This window comes from Perna viridis, chromosome 4, assembly GCF_037379345.1.
Source record: "Perna viridis isolate PV_CMFRI_1.1 ecotype Kerala chromosome 4, ASM3737934v1, whole genome shotgun sequence".
Lineage (NCBI taxonomy): Eukaryota > Metazoa > Mollusca > Bivalvia > Mytilida > Mytilidae > Perna > Perna viridis.
In genome coordinates, this window is record NC_142448.1 from 37,324,840 (window position 1) to 37,342,951 (window position 18,112).

Here is an 18,112-nt window from a genome sequence, read left to right on the forward strand (position 1 = left end):
TTTTAAAGTTAACAGACAAGTTATGACATAAGCTCACATGGACCTTTGGTTCAGGTGAGCTAACAAGTTATCAAAACACTGACCACGTGCAAGAGTAATCAAGGGAACCAAGGTAATAGCGGTAATCAAAAGAATGTAATCCAGGGACAAAGACCCGACATGGAAAACAGACATACACAACAAAGAACATACAGTAACTAAAATCATACATACAAAGTAACAAAAGTAAATGAGCAACTCGGACTCCAATAAAAACTGGGAGCATGGACCAGGTGCACGGATGGGGTAGGGTTCATCAGCTTTTCCAGTTGTTTTAACGAAGTATGACATTTTGCATGTTTTATTCAATTCCTCTTTTTTCATCAAAATGACAACAAACTTTATTATATAACAAAATATACAGCTAAGCAATAACAAAATGAACATGAGAATGAAAATTCATCAGAGGATGCTTTTTAAGTACCAGTCTACATAAAATTCAGACACTACCAATGGCAAAGTGATTCATGGTATAGAAAAACCCACTAAACTAAAGATGTTTTTTTCAGTCTACCTATGCTATACTTTCACATAACGATAGACATTTCTGCATTCAGATCTGCACTTAAGTTATAAAATCATACATTGATCTCCCACTAAAATCAACCAAATGAAACCAAATCAAGAAGGATAACTCTTTCAAAGTTCCAAATTCATGTACAATCTTTATAATTTTTATCTCATACGTGCAACAACCAAATTAAAAACTTAGACTGATTATGAGGTCAGCAAATGTATCTGAACAAGAAATAAAACAGAATTCGGTGGGTTTTTTGACATGCATGAATCACCATCTGTCTGATTTTTATAAAGACTGATAATTAAGTCTACATAAAAGGCCAACTAAAAAAAATTCTTGGTATTTGGGTCACTCTCATATAAAAAATCTCGCTCATTGTTACTGGCTCTTACACTCATCACCTTTTTGGGACAATGAATTATTTCCAGCATGGCCTAACCAAATGGACACTGAAGATGCTTTTTTTTCTGCATATTTATGCATCAAAACATAGTTGGGCCTATTTCAGAAAAATGATAGTAATTTATGTATTTAAAATGTACCTTTTAAATATAAAAAATGTAGCATAACCATTAAAAGGCACATCATACTTACATCTAAATGTGTATATATTAATTCATGGATTTACAGTGAATACAACCTTACATATAGTCTGACTTGTAGAATAACAAATACTACTACCTGCATGCACCAACGTAAGTTGTATAAAGGATCCTTCTAGCTATAGAATTATCCCATTTACTGAGTTGTCTACTCTTTAAAGCAGATATTTAAGAATTGGCTATGACAAAATTTTTATCATAGCCAATTCTTATAAATTAATTTTAGAACATATTTTTGTCTTTAAACATGAGAAAAGCAGCTCTGAATTCAACTGAATAAGAATGTGTCAGTATTTTTTTTTTATCCATTGAGATATAACAAAATTATTTTAACCAATCTGATTACAGTATTTATCTCAAATTAATTTATTATATAGTAGTTATATTTGTTTAAACGAACCTCTTTAAACCAACCCTGGAGAAACTAGATGTAAAATAAAAATCTTAGCATCAACACATTTTCACCTGTGACCACCTGATATCACTTAACAAAACCTTTAGTCTCAAAAAAGGTTCAATTTAGACACTTTACACTAAATCATTTTTATAGGTGAAGGCATATTTTTTTGCTACACTCCTTGAGACGTTTTTGTTTCCTGCATGCACAATACCTAAATGCATGCTAAATGCTTAACAACCTATTGTGCATTTAAACCCATGATAAACGAACGTTCTTAGCATTTTAAATGTACAATAGACAAACGATGAAAAAAAATAATAATATTAACAAATATTAATGAAGAAAGTAAAAATCAAAATTAGAATGAAGAAACATACAAAAAATAACAGCAAAAATCATAAAAATAACAGTGATAATAATGAATGTACAAAATAAAAATAAATAAACGCTTCTTTCCTGCTTTTAAACAAACGCTCCTAGCGTGCATTGTACACGAATGTTCCTACTTGAATGTTAAACGATGCAAAACAATGTGTAAATGCACAATAAACGACACTCAAACGCTGAAATGGGAAACATGAATGTTCCAAGGAGTGTAAAACTATAGATTGATAAAGGAGATCATGCCCATTACACGGAGCATCTTCAGACATCTTGTAAATTTATACGGAAATATGTATTTTCAGCGAGCCAATTTTGTTTGATACGATGTAAAAATAAATTTTCAAAAGTATTAAAATGACATTTGTGTCATAAATGGTAAATATCAACATTACAAATATTTGTACTCAAATGCTTCTTACAAAGGGAGATAATTAGTGTGGAAATGTTCTATCAAGACGCAATAGCTATTGTAAATTTTTCAAAATAACAGTTAACAATAAATTTATAAGAACTGTATAGATCATTTTTTTAAAAGTTAAAGAAAAAAAAACAAATGCTTACAATATATTCTATACAGGATCTTGTAAAAAAAATTGCCAACATTAAGGCTAAATTATGTCTGAATAAAATTAGGCGAATTTAAATTCTAAAATTATACTTCAAACACATCTGGGAAAAAGTATAAAAAAACTAAAGACCAGAAATATTAGGTTACACGTATGATCTACCATTCAATGTTTTATGACAAACTGATCCTTGTAACTATCAATATAAATGACAGCAATACAATGTAAATGCATGGGACTAAAAAAAATGTACATATTATGTACAATAAATAGCACTATACAGTAAGCAATACTCATTTGTACAAAGCACCATAAAACATCAAATCATTATAGAGACATGTTTAATGGGATAAGCTTCCATAGGCTATAGCCATATCCCAAACAGCTTCCATAGCCTATAGCCATATCCCAAACAGCTTCCATAGGCTATAGCCATATCCCAAACAGCTTCCATAGGCTATAGCCATATCCCAAACAGAAAATTGAACAGCAATCAAGTTTAACATTTTCATAAATTCAAAAGTATTCTGACGGGATTGGATCTAGAACTTTATAAAAGGAGGAAAAAAAGGGATGAATGTCTCTGATCCAGTATCACCTACTCACATTTTTGCTTAAATTTTGCTAAAAATATACATTTTTTTCAACAAAAAGAGGGTCTTCAAACCCCTGGATCTGCTACTGATACTTATAAATGATTTAAAGATGGACACTTATAGTGTTGAGCTACATGTAATACATACAATATTTCAATAACAAAAGAATTTTTCCAAGGCATATTAAATGCATTTAATATTACAGTGCTACCTGGACATATTATGAAACAATGCATTACTTAAAAAGTCAGGCAGCCTTCACAGGCTTACAATGTACTTTCTTTTCAAAACTGAGTAGGAGTTTTAGTTTTTGGTCATCTGGTAGCTTGGTCAAATCACATTGGTTTCGGCCTTCAAATAGTGAGATCATATTTGCTGTGTCATTGGAGTACTTTGGGCAATGTAACAGAAAGTGTTTTTCACTCTCTATTAGGCGTAAGTTACACATTTTACGAAGTCTTTATCAGCCGGCACACCCCTATAACAACCTTTTCCTGTTTTCAGAGGGAACACTCCACATCTAATTCGAGCTATTTGTGATCTATCGTTTCTAGCCATGTTTGTTTTAGCATATAATTATCAATTTTCATTTTCATGCGCAAGTATTTGGCGGATCATCGACTGAATCATCTCAGACAAACTAATGACTGGTGACTTATCTGATCACAGTTTTGTTATGTAAATTGTCTGATGATGTAAATTTCAAAATATTCAATGGAATGAATTGTATAATACCATACTCAAATTTTCTTTGAATTTAAAATACTACTCCAATATTTTTTTTTCTTATTTAATTATGAAGAAAAAATTGTATAAAAAGAATAATTAAATTCATGTCTAAATAGAAAATATGTGTAAAAATGGAAAACCACAACAGTCACTGTGTAAAATAAACTGATCAGCGGTCATGTGACGTAAACAGAAGTGACCATTGGTTATTGGTTTAAAAGATCTAGAGATTTACAGATCTTTGACTGATTGCAATTATATTTGTACAGATCTGTTCAGTTACTGTACACTTATTCATGTTTCACATATATTTCAATACAAATGTGCTCAGATCAACACACAAGAGATAGGGCTGTGTATGGTGGGTCAATATTATGTCCTCCCCCCACTCCTTCAAAAATTCAGATTCTTCAATTTCCTATGTTATTAGAGAAACACTTTTTTAATTTAGAAACAAAAATGGCCATGAAAAAACTTGGTAAAAGTGTGACATTCTATATTGGTAAATTTTTGCCATCCAACAATTTTTTGGAATTCAAGATCCTTCGGTTTCAGATAAGCTGAACTGCCTTGCCTGTCAGTACACATGGGATTTCATCTTGAAATCCATCTGCATTCAACAAGAATACCTTGATAGGCAGTACAATGGCACTTCAATGTATAGTAAGTTTTGGCACATCTTCATTTTGAATGCTTTAATCTTTCATGACTAGAAATCAACATTCATCTAATCTTCACCAATGCTACCATAATCAGAGAACTAAGCGAGATCACAATCTTCCCTTTGGTTCCTTCTATGGCCTGATTTTGCAATGCTTGGTTCCTTATCCTTCTAAAATTTAAGAGTAAAAATACTTAAATACAGTATCAGAAATAGATTTTTGCCTATATATGATGCCTAGTTAACAAGATGCAGTTATTTTTTAACTTGTCCCAAAATCGACGCATTTTTTCCTCATGATGCTTCTATGTAAAATTTTGATTTGTTTTCAGTTGCCCAAAAGGGCAAGTTACCCAAGAAATCTTAGTTGTTCCTGTGCTTTCAGGTTTGATTGCAATGTCGGCATGCACTAACTTCTTATTAACACTATAAATATATTTATGACTGGAAATATGGAAATATAGTTGTTTGAAGAGAGTAATTACATTTACATACAATTAGTAAATAGTTGCACTATAACCTACACAAGGAAAATTGCAACACACATTTTTTATGTTTAGGATTGAAAAAGCTTATAATGTGTACAAAAATCAAATACCTGAGAAGAGTGAAATGATGTCAAATTTTAGCAGAAAATACTGTTACTGTGAAATTTTCGTGGCAGTTTGATTTTCGCTATTTTTGCAAGAGTTGAAGCATGAAAATAAAACTGTAGAGAATATTTTTTTTGAAGAACTTACTACTATAATTTGGGAAAAGATCACAAATTTAAAACTGTGCAAAAATAGATTGATCGCAAAATTGCGAAAAAAAAAAGATGACATAAGCATTTTCCCATTTACAGTATTAGAATTCTACTTAATACTCAGTTGTAAATAAATACTATTTAATTCAACTTTAACTGACTTTCAGGTTTTGAACATCCTCAATTCTTGTCTATTTGGCATTCTGAATGGTTTTCAACAAATGTATTTTTTGGACAAAAGAGATGCATGAATCACCAATTCATCTGCTTTTGGATGATGCAAAGGTTGAGCTATGTCTACACGTTAGCCTCTAAAACACAACAACGACTTTGTGAAGCTTTTTTAAATCATCATATTTTAAGTTTTATTAGCCCTTAAGAAACTGTTGCTTCAAATTTTATGTGATCCTTTAAAAATACTCCAGTCATATATTAAAAAAATGTCAATAAAATTTAGGCCAAATTAAAAAAGATGTGTGTTTCCTATTACCTTACCTGTCCTATTATTTTTAGTTTTAATTTATGGGGTAATTTGTCAATATGCATTATTTAGTCAGAATGTTTCTCCCATAGGCTCAATTAAAAAAAAGAGTAAAAAAAAACATCCCTACTAACCTACCCCATTTTATTTCAAAAGAGTAATAGAATACACACATATTATTTTTATTTGGCCTTATAACCAACTTACCCATCAATTCCTTAACAGCATTATATCTAGCCAAACATTCCAGAATAATCTCCTTGACTTTAGGCAGATTACTGGACTTTTCCCGTAACAAGTTCAATGCCTCCGTCACAGACAAGAGAACTGACTGAACACTCATTCTAACACTATCATCATGTCGTAACTGTTGAGATAAATTCAAGAGTTTGTTTTTGACAGTCATTAAGTCTGATTCTAATTTCTTATCAGTTTGAGATTTTGACTGGTCCTTTGGGGCCCCTACAGAACTTGACTGTGGCCCTCTTTGAGAGGACTGTTGTAGGTACCTCGCAGGAGGTAGAGTATATGGTGATTTTATAGCTTCGTCTCCAAGTCTATCTCCTCCGTCAACTCGCTTGTAGCTTGGATTATATTGCACTTTTCTCTCAGTAATGCTAGTTGAACTTTGACCTTTCAATCCAGCTTGCTGTGAACCAGAACTGCTACTGACACTTGTTGAACTGTTTGAGCTAAAAGGTTTATCATCTGAATCTTGTCTTTTTAATAATGGTTGTACCGGATATGTTCCAGAATGTCCTGGTTTTTCACTTGTGTCTTGTTTCTGCGATCCATATTTGTAACCTTGAGCTAATGTTGAATTAGAAGAAATGTTTATCTGTCTTAGGTTACCTGATTGTCCAGGTGCAGAGCTTTGAGACACAACAGCTGAATTTCTGAAATAAGTAATTTTTTTATTCATCTTTTTTTTCATTTATCTAAACCCAACTTTGTGTTATCCATAGAAATGTATAAGTAACATTGCAATTTTTACAAATCTATCTTTTTTTTTTTAATTTCAATGTTTGATAAAATGCTACTGCAATGCTACACTTCATTTAAAAAAAATACCTATTCTATTAATTTGTAGATCAACAAAGCAAGCTATTTATTCAAGAAAAAATACTCTTACTTTTCATCTTTAAACTTTCAAGCTGTTTATTCTAAAAAAAATCACCTTAGTTCACTTTTTTTAAAAATTGTAAGTACTTGTTTCCAAATATTACCACATTTAAGGCAGGTCATATCTAATTTTTCAAGTAGATAAAGTTTCCTAGTTTTTCTGGAAGATCACATTGAAAGAACATATCTTAGAATTTTAAATGTAAAAAAAAAACATACTGTGGAAGTACATTGTTCATTGGGTACCAAAATTATGTGGTTTTCGTGGGTTTGCTAAACCACCAAATTTGGTTCCCAACAAAAAGTAGATTTCCATTGATGTGTATACTGCATAAACCACAAATTCAAGAATTCATGAACTTGTGTTACTTCCCTTACCTATCTTTTTTTTCTTTTAATATTAAAAAAATCTAAAATTTCCATTGCTCTGTTTGTACAACTAATGTTTGTAATTTTACAATAGTGATACAATTTTTTAGGTCAAAAATTCTTTTTTTAAAGAATTTAAACATACGGTTTTACATCATTTTAAACATTATAAGTTCATTGGAAATATATATATGCCTGTATGATTTTGTAAGAGACATTTAAGAATGCTTAGTGTAATAGGTATGACCTACTTTAAGTCACAATTAGGCACAAAATTTATATTTCTACCCTATCAGTCAAGTTGATCCTTAATCTTATTTTTTTTGCTGAGTTCTGTATGCCACAATATTTTTGTTTGTCTCTAAGTTGATAAAGTAGTTTGATATTGCAGTTTCTATCATTTCCTGTCTTCATCCCTTGAATTCAAAATCTGAATATCATTTTTCAAATTTTGTTTACATTAAAATATAAAAAAAAAAAAAAACAGAAAAGAAAAATGATTAACAATAACACACATCATACCTTGAAGAACTGGATGATGTGTGTGAAGGGATGTATTTGCCCTGTGTTTCCACATTCTTAAGATCTGTTCTACTTAGCTGTTCATGTTGATGCACAGGTGGATCTGGTTGTATGGGTCTCTGACTGCTTCCTGTATAACTTGACGAGGCACATTTCTCATTGTTTACTTTACCAGAACTATATGAAGTTAAAGTCCTCTGATCTTGAATATTGGTACTTGACAAATACGATGTTGAACCCTTTGAATCTTTGACACTGGTTCTATTTGAAGTATATGTAGTTGAACTCCTGTTGTCCTTTGAGCTATAACTAGATGGATATGAAGTTGAACTTCTCTGATCTTTAGAACTACTATTTGATGGATACCCTGAAACCCTGTCATCCTTAACATCCCTACTGCTAGAAGAATATGAAGTTGATTCCCTCGGACTGTAACCTCCAGCACTACCACCACCTGATGTATTTTTCTCATATTTGCCTCCACCATATGAATAAGAAGCACCTTGGGGAACACTTCTTAAGAAGTTGCCCCCAGTGTAACTTTGTAGACTAGGCCTACTGTTAGTATTCTGATTAGGTTTATTTTCCACAGAAAAACTTGATGCAGCTCTAGATTCACTTTTCCCCCCAGAAGCTGGAGCACTTGACATCATTTTAGAATTGTTAATGTTGTCGTTACATTGAATATTAACCAAGGTGCTACTAGGACTACTTTTTATTGATTCCTGTTTCAAGCTTCCTGTCAAAGTCGCTGGATTGACGAAAATACCTTTCTTTTTTGCATCCTCTTGTTCATGCTGAAATGGTATAAGAAAAAAAGAGCTACATTATGGTAGAACTAAGGTACTCCTAGCTCCCCTCTGTTTGGGATTACATTGCATGGGGATATCTAAGGTTTACAATTAAGGGATGTAAGCATCATTGTTGCAAGAGCAAAACTTCTAACTGTTTAGGGAAAATTGTGAAAAATTTTGATTTCAAGCGAAACATAATACATTTTTTCCCAATATTTTGTGGGGCAACATTGCCTCTGACATTTCTAAATTAACCAGTTGCTAAGTCATGAAGTGGTTGTTTTATGACTTTTTATTTATTTGTTTTTTCTTTTAATATGTCTATTAAATAATTGAATTTATCTATACAGTATAATACACTGTGTATAAATTTGTAAAACTGAAAACAGGAGTCCATGTTTACTTATAGTTTATTGTGATGTTATTTGTTATAAAGTCTAGCAAGTTCTTCCCATCCCTTATTATCAAAATATGACCATTCAGAAATTATAGGCATCCTCCCCATATATTTGGTTAACTACATTTCCCATATATTTGGTTAACTATATTTCAAATGGAAACCTGTCTTATCCAAACCTCATATTTAAGGAGGTAGACCTAGGGTAAGGGACATAAGTCTTACAAATCATTGGAGTGTTTGTATTCAGCATTTGACATCAATCTCATGTAAGCATCAAAGTAACTTGGACTGATTTCATTCTGTTTTTTAAAGGAAAGCTTGAAAGGCTTTGATGAAATTGAATAAGATACGAACATATCACTGATTTCAAGAGATATTTCCCTTACCCTAGGTCTACCTCCTTAAGAAACCTGTCTAAACCAGACATACTGTTTGAAGTTACTTCATTTCAATTTTTTCATGAAATGTTGAATCTAAATCAACCACAAATTTTCTAAAGGGGATTACAATTTGATTCTGAAGGGGTTGTTTTTGTAAATAAGTATCTTGGCATGGAAAAACTTGGAAATAAATATTCCACTTCCTAGAAAAAAACAAAAACATTTTCTGACAGTACAGTATAGTGAAAATAAATACTCTAGCAGTATAGAATTTGAAAATGAATTTTCTAATTTGCATATGTTAATTTTTTGTAAATAAATATTCTGCCCAACCAAAACTACCAAACCCCCCCCCCCCCCCAAGAATCAAAAGGTGCCCTCCAACTTTAAAAACATCTACTCTGAAACTGGTTTGGTTTAAACAGGTTTCACAATAATTTGTCTTACCAAAAGTCTTTCTCCTAATTTAAGATGAACCTCAGCATCAGATACTGTTGTATTTAGGTAAATAGACTCTTTCTTCCACAAGTCATGAATGTACTGAATGCATCTCTTATAGTACTTGACTCTTGTTGACAATTTTGAAAATCTCTTTTTTGTGAGATAGCCAGCAATGGTCAACATCACTGCCTTTCTTGACTGATGTAAACTTTCCATCTCAGCCAAATTTGTAGTCAACTGGTAGAGATGCAAATCCGGGTCTAATTTGTTAACATTTTCTTCTAATGATTCTATTTTTTTCTTCAGAGATAACAGATTTTGATATGCTTTGTGAGAAATTGATGCTGTCATTACTAAAAATAACCCTTCTTCAGAAAAATGACTGATTTTTTCTTTCATGGTGAGGAGAGCTTCTGGCACTCTCCTGTTGGGAACTCCGTAGAACTCAAAGTGGCTGATTCTCATTAAAATTTCAGCCTCTAACTGTTGGAGGTCATGTCTCATCAAGAATTCATTATCATAATCCCCATCAGCAGTTTTTTCTTTCATTGAATCAAGTGGTTTTTCTTTCCAGGACATTTTCAATGCAGATCTTATCATGTCTAACTCAGAAATAAGAGTTTGTTTTTGTACAGTAAATGGCTGAGAAAGGCGCTCAATTTCCCAAGACATTTTGACTCCATCATCACAAACCAAGTGTTCCTCACCATCTTTCCCAATTTCAATCTTCTCTTTAACCTCACTTTCAACAACTTTATGGCCGGTAGCTCCCTGGTTCTTTTTACTTTGTTTCTCTTGTTCCTCTTTTTTCAAGAGTTCTTGAGCTGTGACCATTTCTGCCCTTAATCTCTTTTTCAGTGTTTTACGTCTGTTTTTGCTATGTTCATCGATTCTTGTGTAAATATCTACACAGCTGATGTACTTTTTATATTTTGCAACCTCTAAATCGTCTTCTATTTTATATTCCATTTTCAACCAGTCAGAAAAGGTTACCAGTTCTTGTCTACTAGTATTTTTAGTATTACTTCTTTTCAATTCGGCATCCAAATCATATGCAGTTATAAGCTCATTACATCTGATTTTAGCAGCAAGAGATTTTGGTTTGTTACCCTGAAGGTATTTTCGTACCTCCTCATCTTCATCATAATCATCCTCCACATCTGGCTCAAGCTTTTTCTTAGTTTGGACACCACTTTCCACTTCAGGATCCCCTCTGACCCTTTCAACTCTGCTGTCTTTAGTGGCTATCATATCACCCCACATGTTTCCAATCTCTTTGGCATGATTTCTTTTGGGTTCTCCATGAGATCTTCTTCCTTCCCGTGTATTTGAGTTATATTCATAGCCATAATCATAATCATCATAGTAATCATCAATAGAAGAATGCCGTTGTCTATGTACCCTCTCTCGGGACCGAGATCTTCTCCTTTCCTGTGTACTAGATTGTTTCTTATCCCTGCTTGAGTCAGACTTCCTCTCTTTGGAATAAGACCTCTTTCTTTTTCTTTCTTTCGAAGGTGTCCTTTCTCCTTTTGACCCTGACCTTTTTTTCGGAGACTCACCAGTAAGATCAATAAATGAACCAGATTTTCCTTTACTTCTGTTCGAGCTTTCCTCATCCACTTCCCCCTCTTCTGAGTCATCTTCTATTTCCCCATCTTCCAATCCCTCTGAGTCAATTTCCCCATACTCAAGAGCCTCTAGAGCTTTCTGTAATGCCTCTTTTTGGTGTGCAAGCTCGTCCAACTCATCTGATATTTTCTGATCAACTCCATCACCTAAAGTTTCTATAGTGCTGGGTTTACTGATTTCTTCCTCTAATTCCTTCTTCCTTTTATTTAGTTCTTCCATTTCTTCTGCAGTTTTATTTTTACTTTCCAGCTCTACTAATTCCTCAGCAATTTTCCTCTGTCTTTCAAGCTCGATAAGTTCCTCAGCAAGTCGCTTTTGTTTTTCTAGCTCAGCCAACTCCTCAGCCAACTCTTTTTGTTTTTGAAGTTCCAGTAACTCTTCGGCAAATTTCTTCTGCCTTTCTAACTCTTTCAGTTCATCCCGTATTCGTTTGTCCTCTTTTATTCTCATTTCTTCCTGTATTTTCTGATCTTGCTCCTCTAGGAGTTTTTTTTGCTCTTCCAACTTCCTCAGTTCCTCTTGCAGTTTGAGGTCTTCTTCTTTTATTTGATCAACTGTATACTCAGTAAAGTTAGATTTAGTCCATTTGCTCTCTGCGGCAATTTGAAGAGGACCTTTAAGAAATGGCCTGCACAAAGGCTCTGGGGACACATCAATTACTATTTGGACTGGGTTTTCTACCTGTTTCTGAGAAGCTTCATTTGGTGCTTCAACATTTTTTTCTTCACTTGGAGTGTCTTTGTCAACACTTTGTTTAGGTAATGAAGCCTTGGTTGATTCCTTAGGTAGAGAGGTTTTCACCTCTCTCGACTTATCTTCTTTCAGTAAAGATGTATTACTCTTTCTGAGATCAGCACTGCTGACTTTGGCTATTGTAGTTTTATCCTTAGATGTGGCTTTGTCAATTACTGTAGTGTCTTTAAGTTTTGGAGATCCCTCCTGTGATATTTCCTTCCCAGTAAATGGAGATTTACTTTTCTTTCTTATTCTGTATGCTTCTGGGGTTCTCCTTCCTTTTTTATCTGGGGAAATTTTTCTTGTGAAGTCTGGCTTTTTCTTTTCTGATGGGGATGAAATAGATTTGGTAGATTTTGGAAGAAACTTTTGAAAATCAGTTGTCTTGACATCAGAAGCAGAATGACCTCTTGAACTACGTCTTTTTTCAATAGATTTTGACCTAGATCGTCTTGGAAATGATCTTCTTGGTGATTTTGAGCGAGATCTAGTTCTTGCTCTTCTTGGCCTTGAACTTGACCTTGAACGTGATCTTGATCTTCTAAAACGTTGTCTTGAGCTAGATCTTGACTTAAATCTTTTATATCTAGATCTAGAAAGAGATCTTGATCTTCTAAAGCGTGATCTTGATGATGACCGTGAACGTCTAAAACGAGTCCTAGATCTTGACCCTGATCTCCTGAATGGTGACCGTGAACGTGATCTTGTCCTTCTTCGAGACCTAGACGTTGACCTCTTCGATCGTGAAGTTGACCTTGAGCCTGATCTTGACCTGGATCTGGACCAAGATCTAGAATATGAACGTCTTCTTCTAGGGGAGAAACTTCTTCGTCTGTAAACTGGTGAGTCATAGGGTCTTCTGTGTTTGGAATCAGGAGATCTTTTTCTACTACTAGCTAGACTACTTGGAGATCTGCTTGATCTACTAAATGTTGACTCAGTCACAGAATCATCAAAAATATCATTGGTCTCATTCTTCTTTTTCTTTTGGGGTCTCTCTCTTGACCTTGACCTGCTTTTCCTTTTAACTACAAATGGTTCCTTGGACTCCAATTTGTTTTTTTTAACTTTTTCAAGTTCTTCAAATAAAGTACCTTGTTTCGGCTTTATTGATCCTGAATCAGTTTGACTAGCATTGGATGCATCAATGGTTGCATCTGCAGCCTTTGGATTTAGTTTGTCTGCAAACCAATCAGCCAGGTCAGACGGCCTTTTGTTTCCTGATAATTCAATGTTAGCTGCTGCAGTAACTGGAGTCACATCTGTAGATGAAGGTACTGTCTGACTATCAGAGCTTGGAGGATACAGCTGAAACCTGCTGGCTGGACCTGCTAGAAATGCTGCTTGGGCAACAATAGGGCGAATCTGTGGAGTTGGCAAACGTTGCTGAAGTTTTGGAGCAGGTGTTGGCTGCAAGTTCTGACTAGAGTTTAGTGGTGGTTGCTGAATTAAAGGCAAACCAGATACTGGTAATGCTGACGATGAGGTTGACACATGGGCAACAGAGTTAGCAGGAGGTGGCACAGGCTTAGGAGGAATATTTGGAGGAGGTTTGCTAAAATCTAAATTTTCTAGCAAATGTTGACTGAATGAAGATCTAACAGGTGGAGGTGGATACTGAAACCTTTGTCCTTGAGATGGTGATACTATTGGAGGAGTTGATCCATGAATTCCTACAGGTACACCTTGGGGTGGAGGTAATGGACTGTTGACAGGGTATGGTGGCCTCTGTTGATGTCCTCCTGGAGGATAAGGGGGTATGACACCAGGTGGCGGCACTGAGTAATTTGGTGTCAATGGATAAGGTGGATTTGTTCCTACAGGTTTGCTTTGTGATGAGGGTGTCACTTGAAAGCTTTGTGGTTGAGAGATAGTTGAACTTTGTACAGTTGTTGAGGATGCAACATGTACTGGCTTTCTCTGTTGTAAAACTTCTATGGACTGTGGAACAAGTTTCTTGCTGCATTTTGGCCCAGGCTTCTGATGAATAACTTGGATTTCACTTGATGAAATGGAAATAGCTTCATCAGATTTTGCCATATCTTGGGCAATTTGTTTCTCTACAAGACCATCTATGTCAATAACGTCATCCAATATGCTGGATTTCCCACTCTTTACTGACTCAGTGTCGTCATCCTTAGTCCTCTTTAGTGTGATTAATTTGATCTTTTTGTGTGAAGTTTCCACCCATTGTCTAATCCTTGTCTGTTTATGATCTGGTTGTGATTCTAACGCCTCATCCAGACATTTCAGACCATTATCTTCAGCTATCCTCGCTGCTCCAGCTTCTGCAGCTTTCTCCTTAAAAAGAGATACTTAACATTGAGAATCAACAATATTTCCATTGTTTGCTAAATAACTAATAAATCTAAAATAGATCTAAATTATAATGATTATTTTAAATGAATCAATGAAGATCTATACAGTGAAGGTATTTTTATTATCAATCATCATGTTTGAAAGATCCTGTTGCTAATTTTACAAAATATCTTAAGTGTAAAATTGATTGCAAGTTATGACCTCACAATATTTTGTTCTATTATGATGCATAACTTACAAAGAATTATACACATAAGATTTTTTTTTGGAAAACACTGTTGGAGTTTTGTTTTGTGGATTTCACTAGAGCACGTATATTTTCAATAAAAAGTGTATATTTTCTTGAGAATATGACTTTATGGTTTGACAAAACCATGAAAACAGTAGTCGTCTTACTATAAAACAACCTATTGTTTGCAACTGCCAAATTTTTATTTGTTTATATGAAGAAAGATTTCTTGTTTATGCTGTTCTAAGTTTTTGTGTATTGAAATTCTGTATTGATTTAAAACAAAAAGATGACAAAAAAAATTTACAGAAAAGATTTCAAGCTTCAAACTTGCGAAAAAAAGGAAAATAAAAATTTCAATTCAGTCAACCAATATATGAGTTAGTAGAATAGAATTTAGAATTTATTCTATTGAACTGACCCATTCAACCTGTTTTATGTACAGAACTCTGTGTGCCAATTATCCTGTACCTAAGACTGTACTTCTTTGGGATTTCCCTTCTTTGCCAAGAGTAAGAAGTACACTCAAACCTGTAACCTCTGAGGAATACTCAAAGTGACCTTTATAGAGAGGTGACCTTAGAAACGAGATTACAAATTGTGATGTAGAAAGACTTTGATGCCAGCATATAATCCCAGGTTTTACAATAACTGTTAAGTAAAGGTGAATGGTGATTTGAGGTGACCGGCATAGCAGGTTTGACTGCAATGAAAATCTTTTACCATGTTTCCATAGACCTTAATGAACAGCCTCATTGATCTTGTGGTACCCTGCCCACTTAGGGTGTGTTGGTTGTGGGTTTGACCACCAGGTGAGTCATACCAACGACAACTTCAAAACCACGAGTTCAAGAACCCACAAACTTGTGTTTCTTCCCTAATCCACAGAAACTGGTATCCACGAATTAAAGAACTTTCACAGTACATGTTTTACCTCTGAAGTGACACTGTTGACCACCAAACAAATGAAGTTAGTGTCAAACCCTAGCAACTGGCATATAGGATATAGAGTGATAACTTGTTGGGCACAGTGTACTTTGTACTTTTCTTCAATTGTCTCTGTGAGGTAGGAAAATAAAAGTCTGGTTCAGTGTTTCAGACCAATACAAAGTTTATAATGTTTTGTTCTGAATTGTATCTGATACACTACCATCAACCAAAATTTTAATTTCTCCACTCTTCACAGTGCAGTCACTCATATTCTCCACTGTGAATCCACTGTGACTTCACCAAAGTAAAAACTGGGATAAAATTGTTCTTTTTCTTTACTTTTCACTACTTTTTCTTTCCATAACTGAGAAATGTTAAATAATGTAGCTGCTGGATCCATTAAATAAACCTGGGTATAAAGACAGGAGTAGTTAACCACAAACAATTTTTGAAATGCTGTCTCCACTGTGGAGAGTGGAGACACTGTGATTCCACTCATAATATCTCCACTGTGGAGAGTAAAGAAATCAAAATTTGTGTTGACAGTAGTGTATCTGTACCATAGAATGGTCAACTACAATCAATCATCATATTCGAAATACAGCTTTTTACTTGGGTAAACCAAATTCTGAGCTTTGAAACTAAGTATAAGCTAAAGCATTATAAGCCTAGGGCTATATTGATTGTATAAGATTAGTAAATTGTGCTATATCTGCTTAAAGCAATATTAAAGGAAAGGAAAGATATTCAAGGTGACATTTTTTAATGAATTTGTATTTTTATAGACTATGTCAATGTTTTATTTAAAAATACTTCTGTAAATAAATAATTTTTCAATAACATAATAGTAAACAACTAACCCTTTTCAGTACAACTCTGGGTTGGAATGAAGGATGACTAATAGCATCTGTCCAATGGTTAAGTCCAACTTCCTCAAGAGACATAACTCTTCCTTTTGCCAAATCATCCACACTCCTCCAGTCAGAAGAAGTAACACTGCCTGTTTCACCAGTTTTGTCAGAGGAATTATCACCAAGATTTTTGTTCCTCCTCCTTCTTTTCCTCTTTACATATCCCATCATGTCCTTTTTCACTTTTGTCTTTTTACGACCCCTTGGTGACGATCCTCTTGATGGGGGCGACATCTTGACAGGACTGGGGGCAGCTGCTGGGGCTGGGCTAACATTTTTGTTGACCTACAAAAAGAGGCCAAAGATTATTTCTTCCTAACAAGTATTTAAATGGCTATAATCGATGTCATGATTTGAAAGGTGTGGTAGAAATGTAAACATGGAGGGTGAAAATAAATCTAAATCTGTGCGCTGAATAATACCACTACTCACTAACATGCAAACATAAAAAAAATAAAGACCAAACAAATTTTGAATTATATCTAATAGGTAAACTGACAATAAACAACTGCTCTAAACCCATATCAACATTTTCGTTTGTTTTTTTTTTCGTATTAAAGTTCCATAACTCTACAAAAACAATTGGGGAAAAGAGAAGAAAGCTCTCTCCAATGGTGAAGATAAAAATGGCTGAATCTCAGTTATTGGGATTAGAGGGGTGCCTGTATTATTTATCACATTAATAATGAAAAAAAAAAAAAAACCTAAAAAATTTGTCTGACCCACTGAATTTTTGTCCGATATATTGTCTGTCATTCACACATTTTATAGTGACTGTATTAAACCCTCAACTATTTTTTGTAAGGAAGAAATGTATTAATCGTATATGTATAATTCAGAATAAAAGTTCTTTTAATGACTTTACACAATTTTTCTAAGTATACAAAAAGCAGCTTATATCTCATCTTGATATATATGAGTTATAAAGCAATTACAGGAATATTCATTATTTATTATTTCTGATTTAAAAAAATATACTGGTACAATGAAAACATTAAAGAGACAATGACTTGATTTCTTGTATCTTTACTTACAGTGGAAATAAATGGCAGAAAAATATTGTGCTACATTTTGACCTTAGTAAACATTTAGGCATACACTACACTCTGAGTGAAATTGTTCTCTAACACTTAAATCCGACCTGAAACTTGGTGTTACACCCACTATAACACCCAGATACCACCTAGCCAACACCAACTATATATCTTTATTTTAATGATAAGTTTTGTTAAACAATTTTGAACTCCGATATAAAACAATCCCTTGACGAACCTTAGACTTGATGTGTGTCTGGTAATCAAATAGACTTCAATTATTTATAATGTATAACTGAATATGGTACATTTATGAAGTATTAATCAATGTAGATATCTATTTTACATTTTCTTAATAACTTTTCTTGTTATATTTGTCAATTGTTAATGCCACATGCTTATCATCTCAACCCCTGTTTTATTGTGCTGACAGCTTGGATTTGACAATTGACTCGTATTACTAGTGTAGATTTTGGCAATTAAATTGAGAATTTTCATAAGTCCCCTGGACTCCCCATTGTGATTTTTCAGGGATACCCAATGAATTTTGAAGGTCAGGGACTCAGGAGCT

The 18,112-nt window shown here is 33.8% G+C and overlaps 1 protein-coding gene across 3 annotated transcripts in view; it reads right to left on the reverse strand.

Annotated features, from left to right (window-relative positions):
- Nucleotides 1–324: 324 nt before the first annotated feature.
- The window catches only part of LOC148619965 (uncharacterized), a 49,286-nt gene continuing 31,498 nt past the window's right edge, over nt 325–18,112 (reverse strand). For all 3 annotated transcript variants that reach the window (XM_088580417.1, XM_088580416.1, XM_088580418.1), the window contains 5 exons: nt 16,457–16,792; nt 9,758–14,419; nt 7,737–8,533; nt 5,931–6,619; nt 325–4,668 (listed from right to left, as the gene is read on the reverse strand). In XM_088580417.1, coding sequence (XP_088436543.1) covers nt 4,661–4,668; nt 5,931–6,619; nt 7,737–8,533; nt 9,758–14,419; nt 16,457–16,792 — 6,492 coding nt within the window. In that variant the 3' untranslated portion in view covers nt 325–4,660. The remainder of the gene's footprint in view (nt 4,669–5,930; nt 6,620–7,736; nt 8,534–9,757; nt 14,420–16,456; nt 16,793–18,112) is intronic.